This window comes from Myotis davidii, unplaced genomic scaffold, assembly GCF_000327345.1.
Source record: "Myotis davidii unplaced genomic scaffold, ASM32734v1 scaffold842, whole genome shotgun sequence".
Lineage (NCBI taxonomy): Eukaryota > Metazoa > Chordata > Mammalia > Chiroptera > Vespertilionidae > Myotis > Myotis davidii.
Genome location: NW_006293540.1, coordinates 349,126 through 371,797, shown reverse-complemented (window position 1 = coordinate 371,797; position 22,672 = coordinate 349,126). Strand labels below are relative to the sequence as shown.

Below are 22,672 nucleotides of genomic sequence, written 5' to 3'. Positions count from 1 at the left end.
ACCACTCTGGGGAGACATAAAGATCACAAGTTCAGTCTCTGCCCAGCTCAGGCTGCTCAGTGACCAGTGTTTCACACTGATAAATGCTTCCCAAATCTCAGAGCACAAAGTGAGAGTTTATACGGTTAGGCGAATTAATTAGCAGTACTCATTTGGATTCTGTATTCATCAAATAAAACAAGCAGCTATTCAATATTTGCTTATTCACACTACTCTAAGATCTCAAATTCAAAGATTTGGCCAGAGAACAAATTAATGCCAGGAAAATAAACTAAAATAAACCTGTCACCATCAGAATGTGCCTCAAAGTAAATGAGTCGCTTTAAACATTGCGAAGGGCCTGCACAGGCCTATGGCAGAAATAGTGTGAGTAACGAATGCACAGGTTACAGGGTGGCCCCTGCTGCACAAGAAGAGAACAATGAGTGGTTCCAAGCAAAGCCTCTACTTTGTGTGCTTTAACAAATTCCTCTTCACTCCTTTTGCTGATTCCTTAGTGCTCAGTAATGCCCACAGGAAGAACACAGCATTACACAGTACCCTTTGAGAGTCTTTTAAACTCAGTCTATTCCCATACTTTACAGTTCAATTAGTTGTATCTTCCTATATTTAAAATCAGCTTGTATGCAAAACAAGAAACACTTTACAAATAATGAAATACATGCATCAGTATGCAAGATTAGATTAAGAGATTTCCCGTGACCCCTTATACTTTAAGAGTCACAGGTGAAAAGCACAGTAATAGAAAATATTCCTCCTTTAAAGCAGCCCACAGACCTTGACTGCTTAACAGAATCACCTATAGGAATTTCTATATATCTGAATGACGAAGCCCAATCTTAGATCTACTCAATCAGACTCTTGAGGGTTAGATTTCCAGGTAACAATATTTTTCTGATATATGAACATTATATAGAACTACTATCAAAGGGCATATATTTTAAGCTTACAGCAGCTCTAGAGCAAACCCAAACTAAAAAGAAAGGGGAAAAACTCCTCCATACTCTTTAGATTTGGGGCAAATGACCCTATCTTTCACCGAAAACTTCCACAGAGACAATTCCAATGGTAATGATCCCACAGGGAGATAAACACAGAGGTGAGCAACACTTTATCTCTCCCTTGTTCTCCAGTTCTCCCTAAGGCCGTTGTGATGACAACCCAGCACCAAAAGTGTACGAACTGGGCAAATACTCTCAAATCTAGAAGCCCCTCCCCCCAGAGGTGACTACTGATTATGGGGCCATCCTAGTTTTTGAAATCAGCTTCAGGGGCTTTGATGAGGTTCAATTAATTTCTGAAAAGGGGAACTGTGTCAACTTTGAGTTAGCATTCTGATGACACATATCCCTTGGACAAGCCTAATAATGGTGGCAATTTTTTGTGTGTGACAAATCTATAAGGAATGATAGATAAGCATTCAAAGATATTTCTAGGAGCTGCCCTTTTCAAATCTCCTGAAGAATGTCAATATCCTGCCCTGGCCAGATAGCTCAGTTGGTTAGAGCTTCATCCCAATACACCAAGGTTGTTTGTGGGTTCGCAGGAGCTGCCCCCTGGTGGACAGTGCGCTCCCGCAGCCCCTCCCCACTGCCAGCCGCTGCCCCCCCAATAGTCCCTGATCGGGGGAGCTGGCTGGCCAACCTCCTGGGGTCCCTCCCCCTGGCCGGCCAGCCCCCGCATAGGCCTTGATTGCCCGCCAGGCCAAGGGACTCCACCCATGCATGAATTTGTGCACCGGGCCTCTACTAAATAAATAAATTTTTTTAAAAAATGTCAAGGAGGTAAATTTCAAAGGCTAGGTGTCTTAAGCCACACCATCTGTCTGTAGCAGCCTTACCCATTCTTCTGCCCTAACTCTGCTCCAGCCTCATCTGCTCAAAGCTTCAAATAGCAAAGGGCGGGGAAGGCATTTTATACACTCACCTAAACCATACAGAGGATGTCGCGTAGGATGCAGTTCTGCTCTAGCCCACAATAGGGCCTGAGCTCTTTCTAGTCGTCCTCCCTATCTAACAAAGAAAGACAGCAGAAACTTCCCTCTCTCAAGCAAGCCTTCCCTGATTAAAACCATACGGCTGAATTCCCCCAGGGAGGAGAATGGAATTTTCTTGTTGCAGATTATTGCAGGACTAAAAAAATGTGTGCAAGCAGGAGCTAAGTGACAGAGAATAAAGAGACAAACCCAGCATTTAGAATTATGAGGCACCAAGAAAACCTGGTTTAAAATTATTATATTGCCTGGAGAAGAAAAATAAAAGCAATTACAATTGCACTTGAGTGAGTTTTCCCCTATAAAATCCACAATTTCAATAAGGTGATTACAATACTTTTAGGATTAAGAAATACAGGGTAGGTCAAAAGTAGGTTTATAGTTGGTCATATGGAAAATAGTACAATAATCAATAATACAGGATTAAATTATTTCGCATATTCACAAATGTAAACCTACTTTTTGCCCCACCCTGTATATTTTATTTATATCTCTAAGTATAAATTCATTGCTGAAATTAACCATATCACTCTCCAAAATAAATAATTTCAGGACATGCTAGCTATCATAGAATCCTTAATCACACACACACACACACACACACACACATCATCATCATCATCTAAGTTATAAATAGCAGATACCAACCTGGCTGTCCCGTGCTGGGAATCCATGATAACCTGGGGTCAGAGGCTCGTTCTAAAAGAAGAAAAAGAAAGAAAAACTATAAGAAAAAGAAAATATTAATAATAATCAAAATCATCCAAACTGATCAAATATAAATCCCTGCACCAGACCGTAAGGTGTTCTGTTGCTATAGTCCACACTAGCTAACTACAAACATTTCCCAGTTCGGCCTCCACAAAATCAAACACACAAGAAAACCATTATTTGCTTACAAACACTATTTTCCCTCTTGTACAGCTAAATCTTTTCCTTCCCAGTATATATCAACCAGGGAGCTACTGGGATTTAGGGCCAAACCATTCCTAACTTCACACTGTGGGACTTTAGCATTTAAAATTTAGCATTTAGTGGCCCCTAACCACTAAAGCCAGTAGCAGTCTTGAACACCAGGACAACCCAAAATGTCCACACATTTCCAAAAGTCTCTGGTTGGAAAGGCAACAGTACTACCTCTACTGAGAACTACCTCTACCCGGAAAAGTTTTAGCCCCTCCTTCTACTAATCTGCTCTTTTAAACCTAGATGAAGTCCCACCTCTGTTCCAGACTTCCTCTACCAACCTAGATCATCTTGTGGACTCCAGTAATTCCTAACAGGTATACTACTTAAAATTTGTTTAGTGTACTTATACAATTTACTTTTAATATTACTTATGACTCAATAAATCTTATTTTTGTAAAGGTGTATCATATTCAGTGTCTCATATTCACATTAGCCATTAAATCTAGATCTTTGAGGGCAAGAATGATAGCTAATAAAAGCTATGCAAACCCTAATTTAGTTTAAGGTCATATAATATGAGCACTTATTTATGGCTTACTGGACCCATTCAACCATTAGGTCAACATATATTGAATACCTAATATTTTCAAAACACTGTTAGATGGCTCAGAGTAAGAAAGATGGGGAAAAAAACAAAAAACAAGTCCCTTGCCTTCAAGGGAACTTTTAAATGGGAGGAGATATACGTGCACACAAAGGTTTAAATAAGGGCATATGATGCTTTTGTAACTTTTTCTTCAAAGTGCTCAACACAGCTACCTGAAAGACCCTCATCCTCTTCCATCCATTTGTACTTTCATTCCTACTAGCAGAACAACAAGAAGAATTTTCATTGATAGGGCTTTCATAAAAAGAGTGTAAACTTTCTACCTAATGGTACATCTGCTTTATTTATATCCATAGCGTTTATAAGCAAAGTCCACATTCCTTTCAAAAACATGAAAGCCAGGATTCAACTTAAGCTCACATGCAGATCCCATGTCTTGTTCATCATGGTTTTCCTACGATTTAGCAGTGTTTAACACAGCGGTTCTCAACCTGTGGGTCACAACCCCTTTGGGGGTCAAACGACCCTTTCACAGGGGTCGCCTAAGACCATTGGAAAACACATATATAATTATATATTGTTTTTGTGATTCATCACTATGCTTTAATTATGTTCAATTTGTAACAATAAAATTGGGGGTCACCACAACATGAGGAACTATTAAAGAAAGTTGAGAACCACTGGTTTAACACATGATGAACACCCAAAATAATGTGTAAATAAATAAATGGAGTTCAAAAACCAGAAATTATTTAGGCATTTAGTCACTAATTCAGTCATAGATAATCTGGTGCTCTTTTTTTATTACTAAATCTTTATCTGGACATTTATAAAGAAAACACACAAAAAGGTAACTACCTTAAAAAAAGCACAGATGCCCAAACAATCTTGAGAAAGAAGAGCAAAGTTCGAAGGACTCATACTTTCTGATTTCAAAGTTTACTGCAAAGTTCAGTAATCAAGGTAGTGTAATACAGGCATAAGGACAGACATACAGACCAATGAAACACAACTGAAAGTACCAAAATAAACCTTTAGTTAAAATAAATGATTTTGGAAAGGGTGCCAAAAAAAAAAAAAAATCAATGGAGGACAAAGTATCCTTTCAACAAATGGTGCTGGGACAACTGAATATTCACATGTAAAAGAATGAAGTTGGTACTCTCAGACCATATACAAAATTAATTCAAAATACATCATAGACTTAAAGCCACAGAACTCTTAAAAGAAACACAGGAGTAAATCTTCATGGTCTTTGATTAGGTGATAGTTTCTTCAATAGGACACCAAAAACAGAAATAAAGGAAAAAATAGATAAATTGGACTTAACCAAAATTTTAAAACTTTTGTTCTTCAAAGGGCACTACCAGTTCTGAGAATCTAATGTACAGCATAGTGGGCCAATCAGGCCAGGCTGGCCAGGGGGAGGGGGCGAGGGCTGTTGGAGGGCTGGCCCCGCCCCCAAACAGAGTAGGGGGGGCCCCTGATCGAGGGCGGGTCCAGCCAGGGGGAAGAGCCACAGGCAGCTGGCCAGCTGGCCCCGCCCCAGTCGAACTCCCCGTTGATCTCCCAGTCGAAGGGACAATTTGCATATTAGCCTTTTATTGTATAGGATAATATTCAATTATGGATATATACCACATTGTCCATTATCAATTCATGGACATTTGGATTATTTCTACTTTTTGGCTATTATGAAATAATGCTGCTGTGAACATTTGTGTACAAGGTTTTGGGTGGACATACAGTTTCATTTTCTTGCTTATACCTAGGTGTGGAATTGCTGGGTCATATGGTAACTCTGTTTTAACATTTTCAGGGGCTATCAAACTGTTTCCAAAGTGTCTGTATCATTTTACATTCCCACCAGCAATGTATGAGATTCCAATTTTTCCATATCCTTTCCAATACTTGTTATTGACCAACTTTTTTTTATTATAGCCATCCTAGTGGGTGTGAAATGTATCTCACTGTGTGGGTGTGATTTGCATTTCCCTAATGACTAATGCTACTGAGCTTCTTTTCATGTCCTTATTCACCATTTGTATATTTCTTTGGAGAGCTTCCTGTTGAAACCCTTTGCTCATTTTAAAATTTGGGTTGTCTTCTTGTAGTTGAGTTGTCAGAGTTCTTTATACGATATTCTGAATACAAGTCCCTTATCAGATATACGATTTACAAATATTTTCTCTCATTCTATGGGTTTTCTTTTCACTTGGTGGTGTCTTCCTCCACCCCCAGCTTTATCGGGTTATTGTTGATGTATAACATCATGTAAATTTAAGGTGTACAATGTGTTCATTTGATACACTTATATATTGTAAAGTGATTACCACCACAGCCTTAGCTAATACCTGCATTATGCCATATAATAATAAAAAATTTTGTGTGTGTGTGAACTTAGCAACGTTCAAGTATATAATAAAGTGCACCGGGCCTCTAGTTCAGCAATAAACAGGAATGCATGGGTGAATCTTGAAAACATCAACGTTAAGTGAAAAAAAAAAAAAACGAGAAAAAATGGCTACGAATTGTATAATTCCATTTATATGAAATATCCAGAATAGGCAAATCCATGGAGAAAGAAAGTAAACTAGTCATTCCAGAAGCTAAAGGGGAGGTATGAGGAGTGATTGCTCCAGCCCTCATTTCCTGACTCTCTGAGAGTGGCCTATGCTTAATGACAAAGGCTTGCTTTTCTTTTTTACTTTATCATGCATATATCTCTCCCTTCAAAATACATTAACTTTGGATGTCTTTGAAGTTTATAAAAATGGATCCTATTTTATGTATTATTTAGCAATTTCCTTTTTTTACTCAACACTAAAGATCAATTTCACTAATTTTGACTACTGTTTAGTATTTTAGTTTATGAACATGTCACTATTTACCTTATTTTCTTGTTAATATACATTTAAATTGTTTCAGGTCTTTGTGTTTGCACTCACAAACAATGCTCCTATAAATGTTCTTTTAGATTTGAGATACTTTTTACTCATGACATTGGTGAAAATAATACACAAATTGTCAAGAAGAGTATATAGATATCTTCACATCTAACAGTAAGAACTTAAGTATATTGGGACCACTGTTTTGGAAAGCAGTGACAATAATTATCAAAATATTAGTGCACATATCTTCCTATAATTTCACATCTTTGATTTCTATCTAAAGAATCACTTGCACATGTGCTCAAAAAAAGCATGTGCAGAAATTTTCAATAGTTTTTAACAATGAAAAACTAGAAAGAACCTCAAGTCTCCATTAATAGTAGGAAAATAGTATCAATTACTATTTCAACATCCTCTGTACAAGTTTTTAAAAAGGTAAAATCTCTATGGACATCTAAGTCGTACTTAATGATAGCAAAACATTTATTTTTTTAATTACAATACAAAGAGGCATTTCTACATACATATAAAGAAGTAAATAAATGCACAAAGACATAGAAGGATATACAACAAACTTGTAACTTCTAATTGTGGTTACCTCTAGGGAGAAGAATAAGATCTGTGGAAAGTCGAGAGGGCATACTTTATCTGAATTGTTTGAATTTTACAAAATGTAAAATTAATGTATTTCTTGTGTACAAAAAAAATCACAACTACTGGTGTTTCATGTTTTTGTTTTTGGTGTTTTTTTTTTTAATATGTTTTATTGAGTTTTTACAGAGAGGAAAGGAGAGAGATAGAGAGTTAGAAACATCGATGAGAGAGAAACATCGACCAGCTGCCTCCTGCACACTCCCCACTGGGGATGTGCCTGCAACCAAAGGTACATGCCCTTGACCAGAATCGAACCTGGGACCTTTCAGTCCACAGGCCGACGCTCTATCCACTGAGCCAAACCGGTTTCGGCTGGTGTTTCATGTTTTAAAAAACTTACAAAAACACCTTCACGTCATCTTATTTAATCCTCACAACGCAAAAAAATAGATTTGATAACCCTCATTTTACAGGTGACAAAGCTAAATTTCAGGAAGACTAAGTGATCTGCTCAAGGACAAATAATAGTGGTTGAGCTGTCATCAAACTTAGATCTTAACTCTACACCCAGTACTTCTGCTGCTTCAAGACAATTAGTGAAAAAACATTCACCTGGTCCAGGTAAGGATGATCATGATTGTCTAAAGACATGCACACCTGATTTTTTTAATCGGTGTAAAAATAATAACTGACATTTAAAGCAAAGATGGAATCACAAGACAAGCTAACCGAGCAGATGGGATATAAATCAGATACGTTAAACTCTAAAGAGGAAAGAAAGCCTTTAGCAGTTATGTGCCTATAAGCAAGACCTATTGGCCTAGTAAGACTGAAAGAGTTAGAAGCTGACTCTGCCTAACCACAGAGAATGCTCAAAAATAAAATGGCACTGGCCAGGAGGCTCAGTCCCATACACCAAAAGGCAGCAGGTTTGATTCCGGGTCAGGGCACATGTGGGAGGCAACCAATTGAAGTTCCTCTCTCACATGGATGTTTCTCCCTCTCCCTTTTTTTCTCTCTCTCAAATCAATAAAAAACATGTCCTCAGGTGAGGATTTAAAAGAATCCTATCTAATAATAGACAAACATGGTAATTGACCATACCTTCACTACACCTCCAATAGGCTAATCAGCATGATATGCAAATTAACCGCCAACAAAGATGGCAGCTAATTTGCATACAGCAGGCAGGGCAGGACAGCGCAGCCACCAGCGAGAGCCGCCATCCCGGGCCACAGGCCGGCCCCAGAAGCCCCAGAAGCCGGTGATCAGGGGAGATGGGGGGTTCCCTGACCTTTGTTTGTTCTTTTTCTTTTTTTATACCATAGCCATTCTCATGCGTGTGAAGTGTTTTCTCATTGTGGTCTTGATTTGCAGTTCCTCTATGATTATTGATATTGAGCATCATTTCATGTGTTTATTGGCCATTTGTGTATCGTCTTTGGAGAAATGTCTATTCAAGTCCCATACCCATTTTTTAAATGAGCTGTTTATTGTTGCTGAGTTGTAGGAATCCTTTTTATATTTTAAATATTAAGCCCTTATCAGATATATAATTTGCAATGATTTGTAAATATGTTCTCCCATACGTGGGCTACCTTTTCACTCTGTTGGTAATATTCTTTCATGCACAAAGTCTTCAATTTTCATAAAGTCTAATTTACCTCTTTTTTCTTTTATTATGTGTACTTTTGGCATCATATCCAAGAACCTATTACCAAATTCAAAGTCATGTTTACCCCTATGTTTTCTTCTAAGAATTTTATAGTTTTCGCTTTTATGTTTAGGCCTTTGATCCATTCTGAATTGATTTTATATATGGTGAAGGGTCCAACTTCATTTATTTTTTGCACGTGTCTTACTTATATTTGAAATTTCTTAGATCTCTATTTGCCACCTTCTTCCTGGTTTCTAAGCATCTAGAATTAAATATTCATTCTATTTATTCAGCTCTGAATTCACCCTTTTTGCCTGCCTGTTCTGTGAAAATGAATCTGGCCCTTTCAATATTTTTCCTTTGACAGCAGCCCTGATGTCAAGCTTCGTCAGCAGAGAGCACAGGAAAAACATTTTAGTAGAAAGGGGTTTTGCTTTCTGGTCTCAGTGAGCTTTTACAGCAGTCTCCTCCTTCCCGGCTCCGGCAATGCATAGCAGCCAGCAGCACCCAGCAGCCAGTTTCCCCTAGTTATCCTGTTTGGGCTGTTCCCCAGTACCCTAGACCAGTGGTTCTCAACCTTCCTAATGATGAGACCCTTTAATACAGTTCCTCATGTTGTGGTGACCCCCAATTTCATTGTTACAAATTGAACATAATTAAAGCATAGTGATGAATCACAAAAACAATATGCAATTATATATGTGTTTTCCGATGGTCTTGGGCGACCCCTGTGAAAGGGTCGTTTGACTTCCAAAGGGGTTGCGACCCACAGGTTGAGAACCGCTGCCCTAGAGGGTAGATTTCTGGCAAATAAAAAGGGCAGATTTCCAACAAGTTCTTCAGGTCTGGTATCACAGGGACTCACTTCTCTGCTACTCAACATGCCCTCTCCAACAAGGTCTAGATTTCAGCCCCAAGTGCAGAGGATGGGAAACAGAGGAGATGGCTCTCTTTTGGGTGCTTTATCTCAATCCTGGGGCAATAAATAATTACATACTAATTATAATATTGGTATTTTAGCATAATAAACCACATTATGTTACATTATATTATATATATTATATTACATTTACTACTCTTTAGAGTTCTCTTTACTTCTTACAAGCCAATCCCTCATTCCTTCAATCTTCTGTTGTAGTAATTATTTATATTACATTCTGGGTCCAAATTACTTGTAGTCAGTCTCTCTCCTGACTGAACCCAGACAGATACAGGTGAGCTGAAACAAGACCTTAACAGCCACTATATACAGGACGTATATTATACTTAGTGTTTTCTATACATTATCACTTTGCATTCTCACTAAAACTCTGTGACATATCTCTGTTTAGTAAGAAAACTGTACAATTTGTCTACAGTAATACAAATCCAGGTCTGTCTGACACAAGTCCCTGCTGATTCTCTGCTATGGCATTTATTTTTAAGGCATTAAATAAACATCTATGTACAGGGAAAGAATGAACACAGCAGGCCTGACTGCTATCCTTAGAAAGGGCAGTTTGCAAGGCTGACCTTGGAAAACTTAGATTTCGGGATAGTTCTATTCCTAGAAATGGTAAGAGCGGCTCACTGTGGCTAAATTGTGCAAACAATATGGTTTGTGCTGAACACCTGCTTTCTTTCTGGGAGTCTGGGATTTTGGTGAGAGCTAAGGACAGGGTGGCTCTGTGAACAACTCTACCCACCCACCCCCAACAAAGAAACTCTCAGCACTGTCTCTAATGGCTTCCCTGGTAGACAACTGTCACAAGTCACTGCTGAAGGAAGTAAGCACATCCTATGTGACTCCACTAGGAGAGCACTCTTGGAAGCTTGACCGCAATTTCTTCGGGACGTCACCCCAAACACATTTTCTCCTTCTGATTTTACTTTATATCCGTTCACTAGTACAAATCATAGCCATTAGTATGAATTCCATAAATCCTATGGAATCACTGGACCTAGGGGAGTCTTGAGCAGCCTCAACACAACCAATGACATACCAAGCATTTTATTAAATGAGGAGGACACAAGGACAAATAGGGCCTTTGCCCTCAAGGAATTTGACAGTCAATTTAAATTTCCCTTCTTTCATTTCTGATCTTCACTTTAGTCTGTTCACCACTTAAAATAGATTAGATACATCTCCCTGAGCTAAATTTCATTCTTAGTGCTGAAGTGATGCTAAATATTTAATAAGTCCATCAGGCAAAAGCTGAGCTACAAAGCTCTAATAAACTCAAAGGCCACACATTATTTTCTCTTTACTTTCCCCATCTTATTGTGTTCCTCATTAAAAATAAATTGACAAGCCCTTGTACATTGCTGGTGGGAATATAAAATGATGCAGCTGCTACAGACACAGCTCGGCAGCTCCTCAAAGTTAAATATAAAGCTACCATATGGCCTAGTAATTCCACTCCTAGGTATATTCCCAAAAGAATTAAAAACAGGTACTCAAATACATAGTGCTGCTATGAACAAATGTACACACATGTTCATAGCAGCATTATGCACAACAGTTAAAAGATGGAAACAACACAAATATCAACAAATAAACTGATAAACTGTAGTATATACATACAAAGAAATATTCAGCTATAAAAAACCCACAATAACAATATACTGTTATATGCTACAACAGATAAACATTATGCTAAGTGAAAGAAGCCAGATACAAAAGATCACATATTGAATGATTCCCTTTATATATATTCAAAACAGGTAAATTCAGAGACAGAAAGCAAATTGGGGGTAGTCAGGGGCTTGATGAAAGGGGGAAGGGAGAGTGAGTGCTTAAAATGTATGAGTGGTTCTTTTTGGGATGACGAAATGTTTGGAATTAGATAGGGGTGGTGGCTGTACAACACTGTAAATATACTGAATACCGTCAAATTGTTCACTTTTAAAAGTCTGATTTTTATGTTACGTAAGTTTCATCTCAATAAAAAATTTTTTTAAAGCAATGCAGTATACCCTATGATGTAACTGAAGAAAACTACTAGTAAACCTTCTTGATGTCATCTGAATTGGTACTTGTAGCTTTAAATAAATATATCTGCAATAGATATATATTCCAAAAAAGTGTGTATCTCGGTATATACCCTGGAAAACTGAAGACTCAAAGTGGTTCTAAACAATAATACAGATGAGATGTAGTTCTTCCTAAACCATAGAAGAAAACATGATTCTAAATTATTATATAATTTTGTGTGTGGCTTTGAATATGCATGTATAAATAATAAAATCAACATTTTAAAGACATTTGCCTATTTCATAAACATCCCTAAAAGTTTATATATTTTAAGTTGGCCCATCCTTTCAATGGAAAAAAAAAAACCCTGCATAAAGCCTTATATTCAGGGTTTCCTCATACTCAGGCATATATAGCACATAAACATACCATTTTGCTTTTTAAGGAAATATAACCCAAAATGTCTAGTCCTGGTGTTGAGTTTGGATATACATATTTTTTTTATTTTCCCTATCTGTATTTTCTAATTTTTCAACAATTTACATGTTGTTGTTTTTAACTATCAAAAAGATGGAGACAATAACAGTACCTCCTCAAGGATGATATAAAGAGTAAATGAGATAATACACATAAAGCTCTCTTAGCACAGTATTCCGAATATCAGATGTACACAATACATGTTAGATAGTATGGGCATTATTATGTTTTTGTAACTGATCCTCAGATACATGTCTTTCATTATCTATGGCAAACGTATTCACCCTAATCCAGTTCTGTGTCACCCAGAGCCTAAATTACTATAATCATATTTTCTTAGCTGGTTCATCACCATCCATTCACCTCTTCACAATTTTCTTACCAGAGCCAGGGTTAATTTCATAAAACATTCCTATCACTCCCATTTCTAATGGCCTTCCATTGCTCAGATGACCAAGTTGCAAACATTCTAAATCAGGCCTCACTTGGTCATTATGACCTTTTTCACCCCATTTATTTATGCCTTCAACAAACACTTACTGAGGGACTTTTCGTGTGTCTGGTACTATGGTAGAAACAGACAGTTATTAGTTCTTCTCTTCATGACTTATTTAAGAGGTCTCAACTGCTATTTTTAAAAGATTAGAGTAGTTCTCAAATGTTTTGGTCTTAGAATCACCTTACACATTAAAAATTATTAAAGATTCCCAAAAACTTTTGTTTATGAGGGTTATAAGTATTGATATTTGCCTATCTGAAACTGAGTAATTTTTTAAAATATTTATTCATTTTAACAAACCAATAATAAACCATTTGCTAACATAAAAATATTTTATGAAAATTAACTATAATTTATATAATGAAAACCAAATTTTAAAAATAGTTTATTGTCTGATATTTTTACAAATATCTTTCATATCCTACTTAATAAAAGATGACTAGATTCTCCTGTCAGTTTCTGCATTCAATCTGTTGTGATGTTATTTTGGTTGAAATAAATAAAGAAAATATGGCCTTCCACACACATATATTTAGAAAAGGAAAGAGTATTTTAATAATCTTTTCAAGTATCTATGGGTAATATTCCTTAATACTACACCAAAACTTGAAAAGTGAAAGTTTCTTACCTGTCACTTTTAGTTGCAATGTGACATCTGAAACGATATCAATGAATTTTCTATATGCCCTGTTATGTTAAATCTATTGGTATGTCTTGCATTTTGAAGGAATTTTTACCTATCATGATTATGTTACAGTATACATTGTTCATTTATAAAATACTGGCTCACTAAGTTATTATGATCTTCTAAATTTTGACACATTAACGGGGTGGGGTGAGTAAGCACATAAATCACGATCAATCTCATCAGAAAAGTCTTTTCATATTGGAGCTGTCAAGCCCACTGTCCAGAACATAAGTTTTCCAAAATTCTAATTTTGCTTGAAAGCTCAAATTTTATTACTGGAAACAAATACTATCATTGTTTTCCTTGAAGTGACAGGCTCACGTCATTCATTCTTAATAAAATGCCTACCAAATACCCAAGTCTGAATAACCATACTCTAAGTTTGTTTTTCAAGTAAAAATAGTATTCCCTGAGAAGAGAGGCTAGCTCAGCTGGAAACAAATAATCACAAGTGTTTTTTCTTGAGAAAACCATCAGTATGCAGAAATACCTTATGTGTATTTCCCATTTTGTCACACAGAATATTAAAAAGATGTGTAATCAGAGTAAAGATTTAAAAATACTAGTCATTTTTACTGCTTGAACAACATTCTTAAGTGAAACTGGATCTTTTTCTTTTTTTACTGCAAGTATGTGGTGGTGAACAATATAATGACTATTAGTACAATTTAGTTCCACTGTCTTGATTCATGCAAGGGTTTCAGCAGTTTTATCCATCACTGCTTATGCAACCTCAGTGCAAAAGCCAACATACTAGGAAAAGCAAATATCTTAGGGTTTATAAAAATGGTTTTGACCTTAAAGAACCCCTAAAAGTGTCTTGGGTACCTTGAGGGGTCCACTTTTAGAATCACTGTACGATATTGCACTGGACTACAACAGAATTATTTTAAATAAATAATCAAATATCTTGCATTTAGTAAGCTAATTATTTCATGAAACACGTTTTAGTCACATATATACAGATAAATATTTAACTATATACTAGGTTGTCAAAGTGGATCTCTTCTCATGGGTCATAAGAGCTTGCAAAACACTCCCCGAGCATCTAGCAAGTACTCCCTTCTTAAAACTACTACAGCCCTTACTGAGTACTTGAGTTCATTCCACTACAGACTAATTCTAAACATACTATGTATATGCCTATGCTGGGGTCCAGCCCCAGCAGGTCCAGGGGTCCCCAAAGGTGTGGACGGAGTCGGCGAAGAAGGAATGACACGGAGACAGCGTTCAGTTGATCAGCAGCCTTGCCAGGATCTCTAGCCACAATCTCCAGCCAAGTTCTGTGTCCATGTTCTCTTGCTAGGTTCTCCAGCCACGTTCTCTTATTCTAATCCTATCAATCTCTATTCCAAAGGTTAGGGTGTTTCTTATCTCCATTCCAGGGGGTAAAGATTATGTAGCTTAAGCATGATTGTTCATAGTTAAAGTGATTAATTACCCTCCTGGCACGTAGTTAAGAGGTTTTATTCCCTCCCTAACTTCAGAGGAAAATCCCTACCTGGGGAAACAACCTTTCTCGGAGAGGTGACCTTGGTTAAAACACAGCGCCAAGATGGTGAGCAAACATCTTAAGAACAGTATGCCATATATGCCAGGTCCCTTGAAACAGCAAGGATGGACTGGCTCCCGGCATGCCTACACTTCCTATTTCCAAAGAGGCCACAAGTTCTCAAACAACATCTTATGCATCTTTGTATATTCTCCCAATGATACTATTTATATCACAGGTTCTCAAAAAAACATCTGCATTGCATTTCCTCATATTTTCTAATAGCTGGTTCATCACATGCTAATTAGACCGGACAGCCGGACGACCTTCTGGACAAAGCCAGGGCTGTGAGGGCCGAGGCAAGCCTCCGCAGCTGCGAGGGCCAAGCCCCTTGCACAAATTTTGTGCATCAGGCCTCTACTTAGTATATAATGAGCCTAAGAAGCAATTGTCTGTGGCATACTAAGCCCACAAAAAACTCCCCAATTTTGACATGTCATGAATAATTCCATGCATAATGAGGTACGGAGGGGAAAGTAGTCATTGGTAACACACTGACCTGAGATATGTCCTTGACACTTACTAGCTCCATGATCACGGAATGTTACTTCATCTCTGAGCCTCAAATTCTTCACCTTCTAAATGAGAGGACCTCCTGCCTCCTTGGGTTGTTACAAGGATTAAGTGAGATAAACTTTTACAGTACCTGTTCCTTCATGGAATGGCACTATTGAAGAATAATGATAATAAGTAATGCCTTATTCATACAAAACACTTCACCACATATAAACCATAGGCAGATCCAACAATTATAGGATCACAGATTTTGAGGGGACCACATACGTCATCTAACTTGATTCCAGCTCCTTTAACTGCATTCTCCTCACCTTCCCCAAACTCACACATTACAGATAAGAAAACCAAAGGAGCACAAAGGTGTTAAATGTCTTTCTCATATTTATAGAGCCAGTGAGGAGCAGAACCGGGTGTCAAACACATCCTCCTACTCATAACAATCCTGCTAAAGAGAGAACACTGTTATTCCTTTTTGACTGATAAGAGAAACTCAGGGTCAGACTTGCTGAAGTTAAGTGACATGTCCAAGGTCTCTTAGGCAGTAAATAACAAAAAGGGGCATGGAAACCAAGTGTAACTGCAAGTTTGGGGTCCTTCCAACTGTAACTGAGAAAGCTATCCAAGAATACAAAATTCACTTTGTATAATCATTGATGATTATCTGCATTTAGATCTGAATAAAATAACTGACATGATTATGTGAATGATTATAACTAAATATGCCAAGTTAATTTTATCTTGTGATATTCAATTCAAACTGGTGTTTCACTGAACTTCAGACAAGCTTTGGCATTTAAAAAGAGATACCTCTTCACTAGCCTCAGAATATAAAGGAAATATATATCCCAAAAAGGGAATTCTGCAATGTTCAAAAAATCTCTCTGAGATAGGCTAACATGTTGAATATCAGTCTTAGTTTAAATTAAAACTTTCATCAAAAATGTCAATATAGACAATGTAAATTTATTTTAACTGGCGTATTTTACCTGTTTCAATTTATACAGTCTCATCACTCACACTGCTATTCAACATGATGTCAAACAAGCTCTACTGCTTATTAGCAGAGTGACTTAGGGCAAGATACTCAACCTTTTTGATCTGTAAAACATGTGATTATGTTGTACCCTGTAGGAATGTTAAGTAAGATAGGCATGATGTATACAAAGCACCTAAGCATGTACCCATCCCAAAGAAGAAAGCGATTATAACAATTATTATTCTTTGCTTCAGTTCACAGTCCTGTCTTATCCCCCAGTCCCCTAAGATTTGTCCAACTGAGTGAAAATGGACCTTTCTCTTTGCTGCTGCTCCTGCTGTTACTTCCAATGCCCGACTGGCTATAACTGCAATCCTCTGACCTACACTCTCTGCCATCTACTTCTGATGTCTCCAAGGCAAGTCCCTGAACTTATTTTTACTGTATTAATTGCCTGGTCAGAAAAAAAATAATGCTAATTACTAAATAATTCAATGATTTTCTGATAACGCTATGCTAATCCTTGCTTGGGATTAGTCTAAAAGACTTCAAAAAAAAAACTATCTGAGTTTATGGTTCTTTTTTTTTCTTTTTCAAAATACCAGTTTTTTAAAAACATGAACTTAATTGTCTTAAACATATGGTCAACTATTATGAATTCAAAACACAGCCGCCTCCATCAGATCTCATCATACCTTGATTCCTGTACCAGCTCAACTATTCAACTCCTATATTCTCCTTCCAGCCTTCTTAGATAGTAGTCTCCATTAAGTAAAAGGCACTATGTAAAAAAATATGGCTAATAAAACTATATATGTGATTCTCTGTAGTCCAATTAGATGCTCAAGATAGCTGGGAGAAGGACAAGAGGCAAGGATGGCGGCCCTTTCAGAGGGGAGAGTACTACTATACAGATCCTCATTTAAAGGTTGAAGGGAGGAAGAAGGGGAAGGCACTACATATGGAGGGACTGCAATGTGCTAGATACACATTATTTCATGGTCTAGGTATTACTTCCATTGTCGGGTAAGAAGACAGACTCAGAGAGGTGAAATGACTGAATCAAGCTAGTAAGTCGTCAAGCTAGAGACACAATTTTAGCTCTGCTCTTGCAATTCCAAGGTACACAGTGACTTAGTCCAGAGAAGCATTTTGCCCTAGGCCAAGCAATAGGGAAGGTAAATAAGTATATGCTCATCTAAACACTGGCTTGGCCAGACTGTTTCCCTTCCACCATGGGAACAATTGAAAGATAATTCATCTTTAGCCTGAAGTTATTGCCCACTTACTCCACTGCCAGAAGAAAAGCAGTGTCTCTTACATTTTAACATGCATACAAGTCACTTTGTAGGGTATCTTGTTTAAAATGCAGATTCTGATTCAGTGAGTTTGGGGCAGCACCAAAGATTCTGCACAGGAGATGAGGAAGCTTCCAGTACTTGGGCCATACTCAACAAAGATTATACTCAGCGTTTCCCAAACCTGGCTGGTCATCGGAATCATCCAGGAATCATTTAAAAACTATAGATTCCTGAGCCCCTCCTTCTAGGACATTCAGTGGTGTCTGGGACCTTCTACCTCATAATTCTGTAATTCAAAGAAATGTGTAATTATTAATGACAATAACCAAAGCAAGCACTGACTGAGAGCATACCAAATGTCTAAGTGCTTCCCACATTAACCTACATCCCCTCACACCACACTACATAGCTGGTACTCACAGCACCTTCATTCCTATTTTACAAATGAGGAAACCAACACACCAAAGGCCAGTTACTCATCCAAGGTCAGTCAGGGAGTAGCAGAACAGGGGTCCAGACTTGAGCCAATCTGATTCCAATGTGTCTATGCTCCCAGGCACACCACATAATGCTGCCTCCCACCTTACCCAATGGTAATGTCACTGATTTTAACAGAACTCTCGAACAAACACATCCAAATGGGTCACCTCAGAAGATGTTGCCCTGGGAAGGCTATGTTCTTATTCCTCAGATGCTGTCATCATTCCAAACACTGCCACTGCTGAACTAAATGATCTATGAGCTCTTGATCTGAAAATAAAAATGCCTTCAGAACCTAAACCTATGACTTTAGATACCTTTAACTGGGATAAAAGCTCATCATGTGAGCATAGATTTGATGTTTTACAACCCAAAATCAGGAAAACCCAATTCAAAAAAACCTAGTGTCTGATCAAATTAGGTATTTTTAAATAAAAAACTCAGTGCTTCACAGCCAGTGGGGCTCAGTGGTTGAACATCAACCTATGAGTCAGGAGGTCATGCTTTGATTCCCAGTTAGGGCATATGCCCAAGTCGTGGGCTTGGTCCCCAGTGAGGGGTGTGTAGGAGGCAGTCATCAATAATTCTCTCTCATCATTGATGTTTCTAGCTCTCTCTCCCTCTCCCTTCCTCTCTGAAATAAATAAATGCACACACACACACCTCAGTGCTGGGTACTGAAAATCTTTTCCTCATCACTCATCTCGGAAGCTGACTCCAGTGAGAAGTCTGTATGTTTTGCGCAATGGCTGCATTGCCAGAGTCAAAGTGACTATTTTGAAGGACAGTACTCATTTTGGTGCACAGAGCTGTTACGTAAGTTTAAAAAGAAATTTAGCCTCAGTCATTCTAAAAGAACTATATTTGCCCTTCACGATCAGTACAAACACACATGCATATGTTCAGAATGACTGTCTTGAAGCATGCAGCTTTCCTTTCTGCCGCAAAAGGAAATGCTGATTTTCTTTCAGGTTGTTCTAATAAAAAGTCTATTTCATTTATACACATCCATCCATAGAAAAATAAATATGATAATCAGGTGTTAATGAAGTATTTAACTGCATGCAGCACCATAAAAGGCATCACACAAAGGCAACTATATATCCAAAATGTATGCACAAATACCCTCACTTACACGGGATAAAGGTACACACAAATAGTACAGGGAGAATAACTATAAAAAGATATCATATTCTACATCTAGATTAGCTCTTTTGTTAAAGGAATGCGTCCTTTTTCAACAAAGAAAGCATTCTGCAAATTCAGAATGATTTACAGATTTTTAAAAAGCAGGCATTAATGCAGATCAGCACAATTCCACACAACCAACCTCTCTGCTTGAACTGGACTCTCCACACCTTACTGAAGCCACAAATTCCCCTGCACAAACTCCCACTCCACCACCCCCCACGCACACCCAACTCCCCACCAACCTCACAGGGGTTCCTGGGCTGGTCCATGGAATCTGATGACATCACTCTCTCTTCCTTCCTGGAATTCTAAACCCTGCTGCTCTCCCCTTGCACACAGCTACCATCTCCATGGCAACCTCACCTCCTCCTGCTTCCCTATTGGCTTCATAGAACAGGATACACAAAAAGGTTTTCCGTTTCCCCACTACCACCCGCCCCCAAAAATGATGCTTTCAACAGGAACCTGAGCTAAATTTAGCTACCTGGGATTCAGAGTCGTATGACTACGAAAACAGAGAAATGTGCTCCTCCTTACGTTCCAGCCTCCTCTCAATCCCACCCCAAAGTGGCTGCTTCACCTCCTCCTCTCTGGCCCCCAACCCAAAAGCAAGTGGCAATATTTGCTGAGTGTTAAAACAGCTGGATTACCCCCATAGAGGGCTGGCACACAAGAAATTCTACCACCCTCCTCTCCTCCCAACAAGAGAGAAAAAAAAGAGAGAGAAAAAAAGTATGCACCAGTCAAAAAACATTTCCTGTGCTAAGCATCAACCTTCTGCTGCTTCTTTCCATCCCAAGCTAAAGACTGGGAACTCAATGCCTAAAGGCACAACAGTCTCTAACCCTTAAAAGACCAGATTCTCTTGCTATTTGCTTGATACTATTTCTTCCAGCAGAGAAAAAAAGGAGGAGGCAAAGGGGAAGTGAGGTATAAAGACAGAATCTTCAGTGACTAAAGACTCTAAGCCTAGAACCAAAAATCCTGGGACCGATTTTCCATCCCCGGGACTGACCTGCTATGTAATAAAAGCAACTTCTCACATACCTCATCTAAAAAGCAGCTCCCACTCAGTATAAGAAGTACTGACAAATTAATGTAAAGTAGTTTAAGTCACTGGGCTAAAGGGATTGAATAAATAAACTGACATCATTAGGAGTGAAATTCCTGTGTATATTAACAGAAATTAATAATCCTCAAAGGGAGAACATGAACTTGTAGAAAATTATCCTTTCATAAGCAGAGATATACTCTAAAATATGCATAATTTCTTGAACCATCGACAATTCCTTAAAAGGTATCTACTTCTAGTAAATCCAGCTATACTCACCTCATATATCAGCCAATTTCTGACTAGTACTCAATTTTGGAGTTAGCCCTATTTTCTCTTTGCTTAGTCCTAATCTAATTTGGCATTGCTACTCACTCTCCCTAAATGATGTCTGAATATGAATCAGGACTGTCCACTTCCCATTCTAGAGAAGGAATTTTTTCGCAGAACCCTATGTGACAGCTGAACGCTGAATCAACCCAGTGGCTATGTCCTATATGACTCTAAAGGACAAAGGATTAATTGTAACCAAGTAGGAAAGGCTCCAAGGAGGTCAGAGCCTTGTAGTATGAAAGGGAGTGGATTAAAATAAGACACACCCGGGAAAACTGTATTTTTGGTTTGCAGGGCAAAGACTCAACTCCAGGGCACCAAGTCCCCAGCGAAAAATATAGACATGAAAGGAAAATGACTTAGTATAACAAAAAAAAGTCATTTACCCCAAACAGAACTTAAACAATTTGAAACATTTAGCAAAGACAAAATGTCCCACTAGTTAACACACAGGCATCCAAAATAAGCTTCACAACTGCTGTGGAAAATGGCAAAGGATGCAGCATTTGCTAATAAACAAATGGAACATTCTAGGGCAGCGGTTCTCAACCTGTGGGTCGCGACCCCTTTGGGGGTCGAACGACCCTTTCACAGGGGTCGCCTAAGACCATTGGAAAACACATATATAATTACACATTGTTTTTGTGATTCATCACTATGCTTTAATTATGTTCAATTTGTAACAATGAAAATACATCCTGCATATCAGATATTTACATTACGATTCATAACAGCAGCAAACTTACAGTTATGAAGTAGCAACGAAAATAATTTTATGGTAGGGGGTCACCACAACATGAGGAACTGTATTAGGAAGGTTGAGAACCACTGTTCTAGGGGGAAGGAAGGGAGGAAGGAACTCAGTCTGATTAGCCCATCTCTGAGATAGGTTCTTTTACCTCACCCCTGTGGACTCCTAACAAAGCATTTCTTGTGTGAAACCTTTCCTGTGTACATCACTGGCCAGATAGCTCCACAGGCTATGATGAGCACTCTACTGAAAAACCTGCCTAACACTCTTAAAAATGAAGAGAAGACCTTATTCTACAATGGGAGGCTGAAGCATGGTTTCCAAGGCTGCCCATCAAATCAATTACTGAGCTTGATTTCTGTTAGTGTCATTTTGAAATCTATCAACAATGGTCTGGACTAAGTAGACTGCTGCAAATAAAGCTCTATTTATCCACTCCTTTCATTCAAGCATGTATTGGGTGCATTTATTATGTGCCAATGGTTTTACATGGGTTATTGTTACTCTCAAAGATAAAACCAAAAACTGCAAGCTGTGTATATTCTTACCTCGCTTTACAAAGAAACAAGAGTTCCAGAGATGTCAATGTGACCAAGGTTATATAACTCATTTAATATTTTAAAAGCTGAGATTCTAACCCAGATCTGCTCTGTCTCCAAACTCAGTGCTTTTTCTACTTGGCCTCCCATCTACAGACTGTTGGGGTTGGAAAGAATTATTTATAAATCATTCTGTATCTGTGTTTTCTACATCATCAATAAATATAAGTTGCTTGACATCAAGGTCAAAATCTTACTTTTTACATATTACTAACAGTATTAAACCCTAAGGCACTCAATACTTATTAATTATTCTAATCCTATTAGTCTGAACAAATGGCAATGATTCTAGTCTGATCTTTTTAAATTAAAACTGGCTTGAGAAATTACAAGCTGAAGTGAAATGACAAAACTTCAGATAACATATCCTGGAATTTAATTTTATAATATTTGAGATGAACAAAATTATCATTGTCATAATGCTTACACTGACCCAGTCATAATGTCCTAATGCCTACACTGTCTCATCTGCTGGTTTTAATCCATAAACCCTAATACAGTCAGGATCTATACACAACATTTATGATTTCTAAATTCTGCATACAGAACCAGAGCATCTCAAAGTATTTCTCGAGGGATTCCACTAAAATTAAATCAGCTGATTAGAGGACAATGCTAAAGAGGCCAAGGTCACGTGTCTGATACCCATATGAA

At 37.9% G+C, this 22,672-nt stretch overlaps 1 protein-coding gene across 15 annotated transcripts in view; it reads right to left on the bottom strand.

The window, feature by feature from the left end:
• The window catches only part of RBFOX2 (RNA binding protein, fox-1 homolog (C. elegans) 2), a 192,586-nt gene extending 172,962 nt beyond the window's left edge, over nt 1-19,624 (bottom strand). For 5 of the 15 annotated variants that reach the window (XM_006767220.2, XM_015566199.1, XM_015566197.1 and 2 more), the window contains exons 1-2: nt 19,527-19,619; nt 2,642-2,692 (exon numbers count right to left, since the gene is read on the bottom strand). In XM_006767220.2, the coding sequence (XP_006767283.1) occupies nt 2,642-2,692; nt 19,527-19,568 (93 nt within the window). In that variant the 5' untranslated portion in view covers nt 19,569-19,619. Of the gene's footprint in view, nt 1-2,641; nt 2,693-19,526 lie in introns of all 15 variants that reach the window. The other 10 variants (XM_006767212.2, XM_015566195.1, XM_015566196.1 and 7 more) reach the window with 5 other exon arrangements.
• Between the last annotated feature and the right edge of the window lie 3,048 nt (nt 19,625-22,672).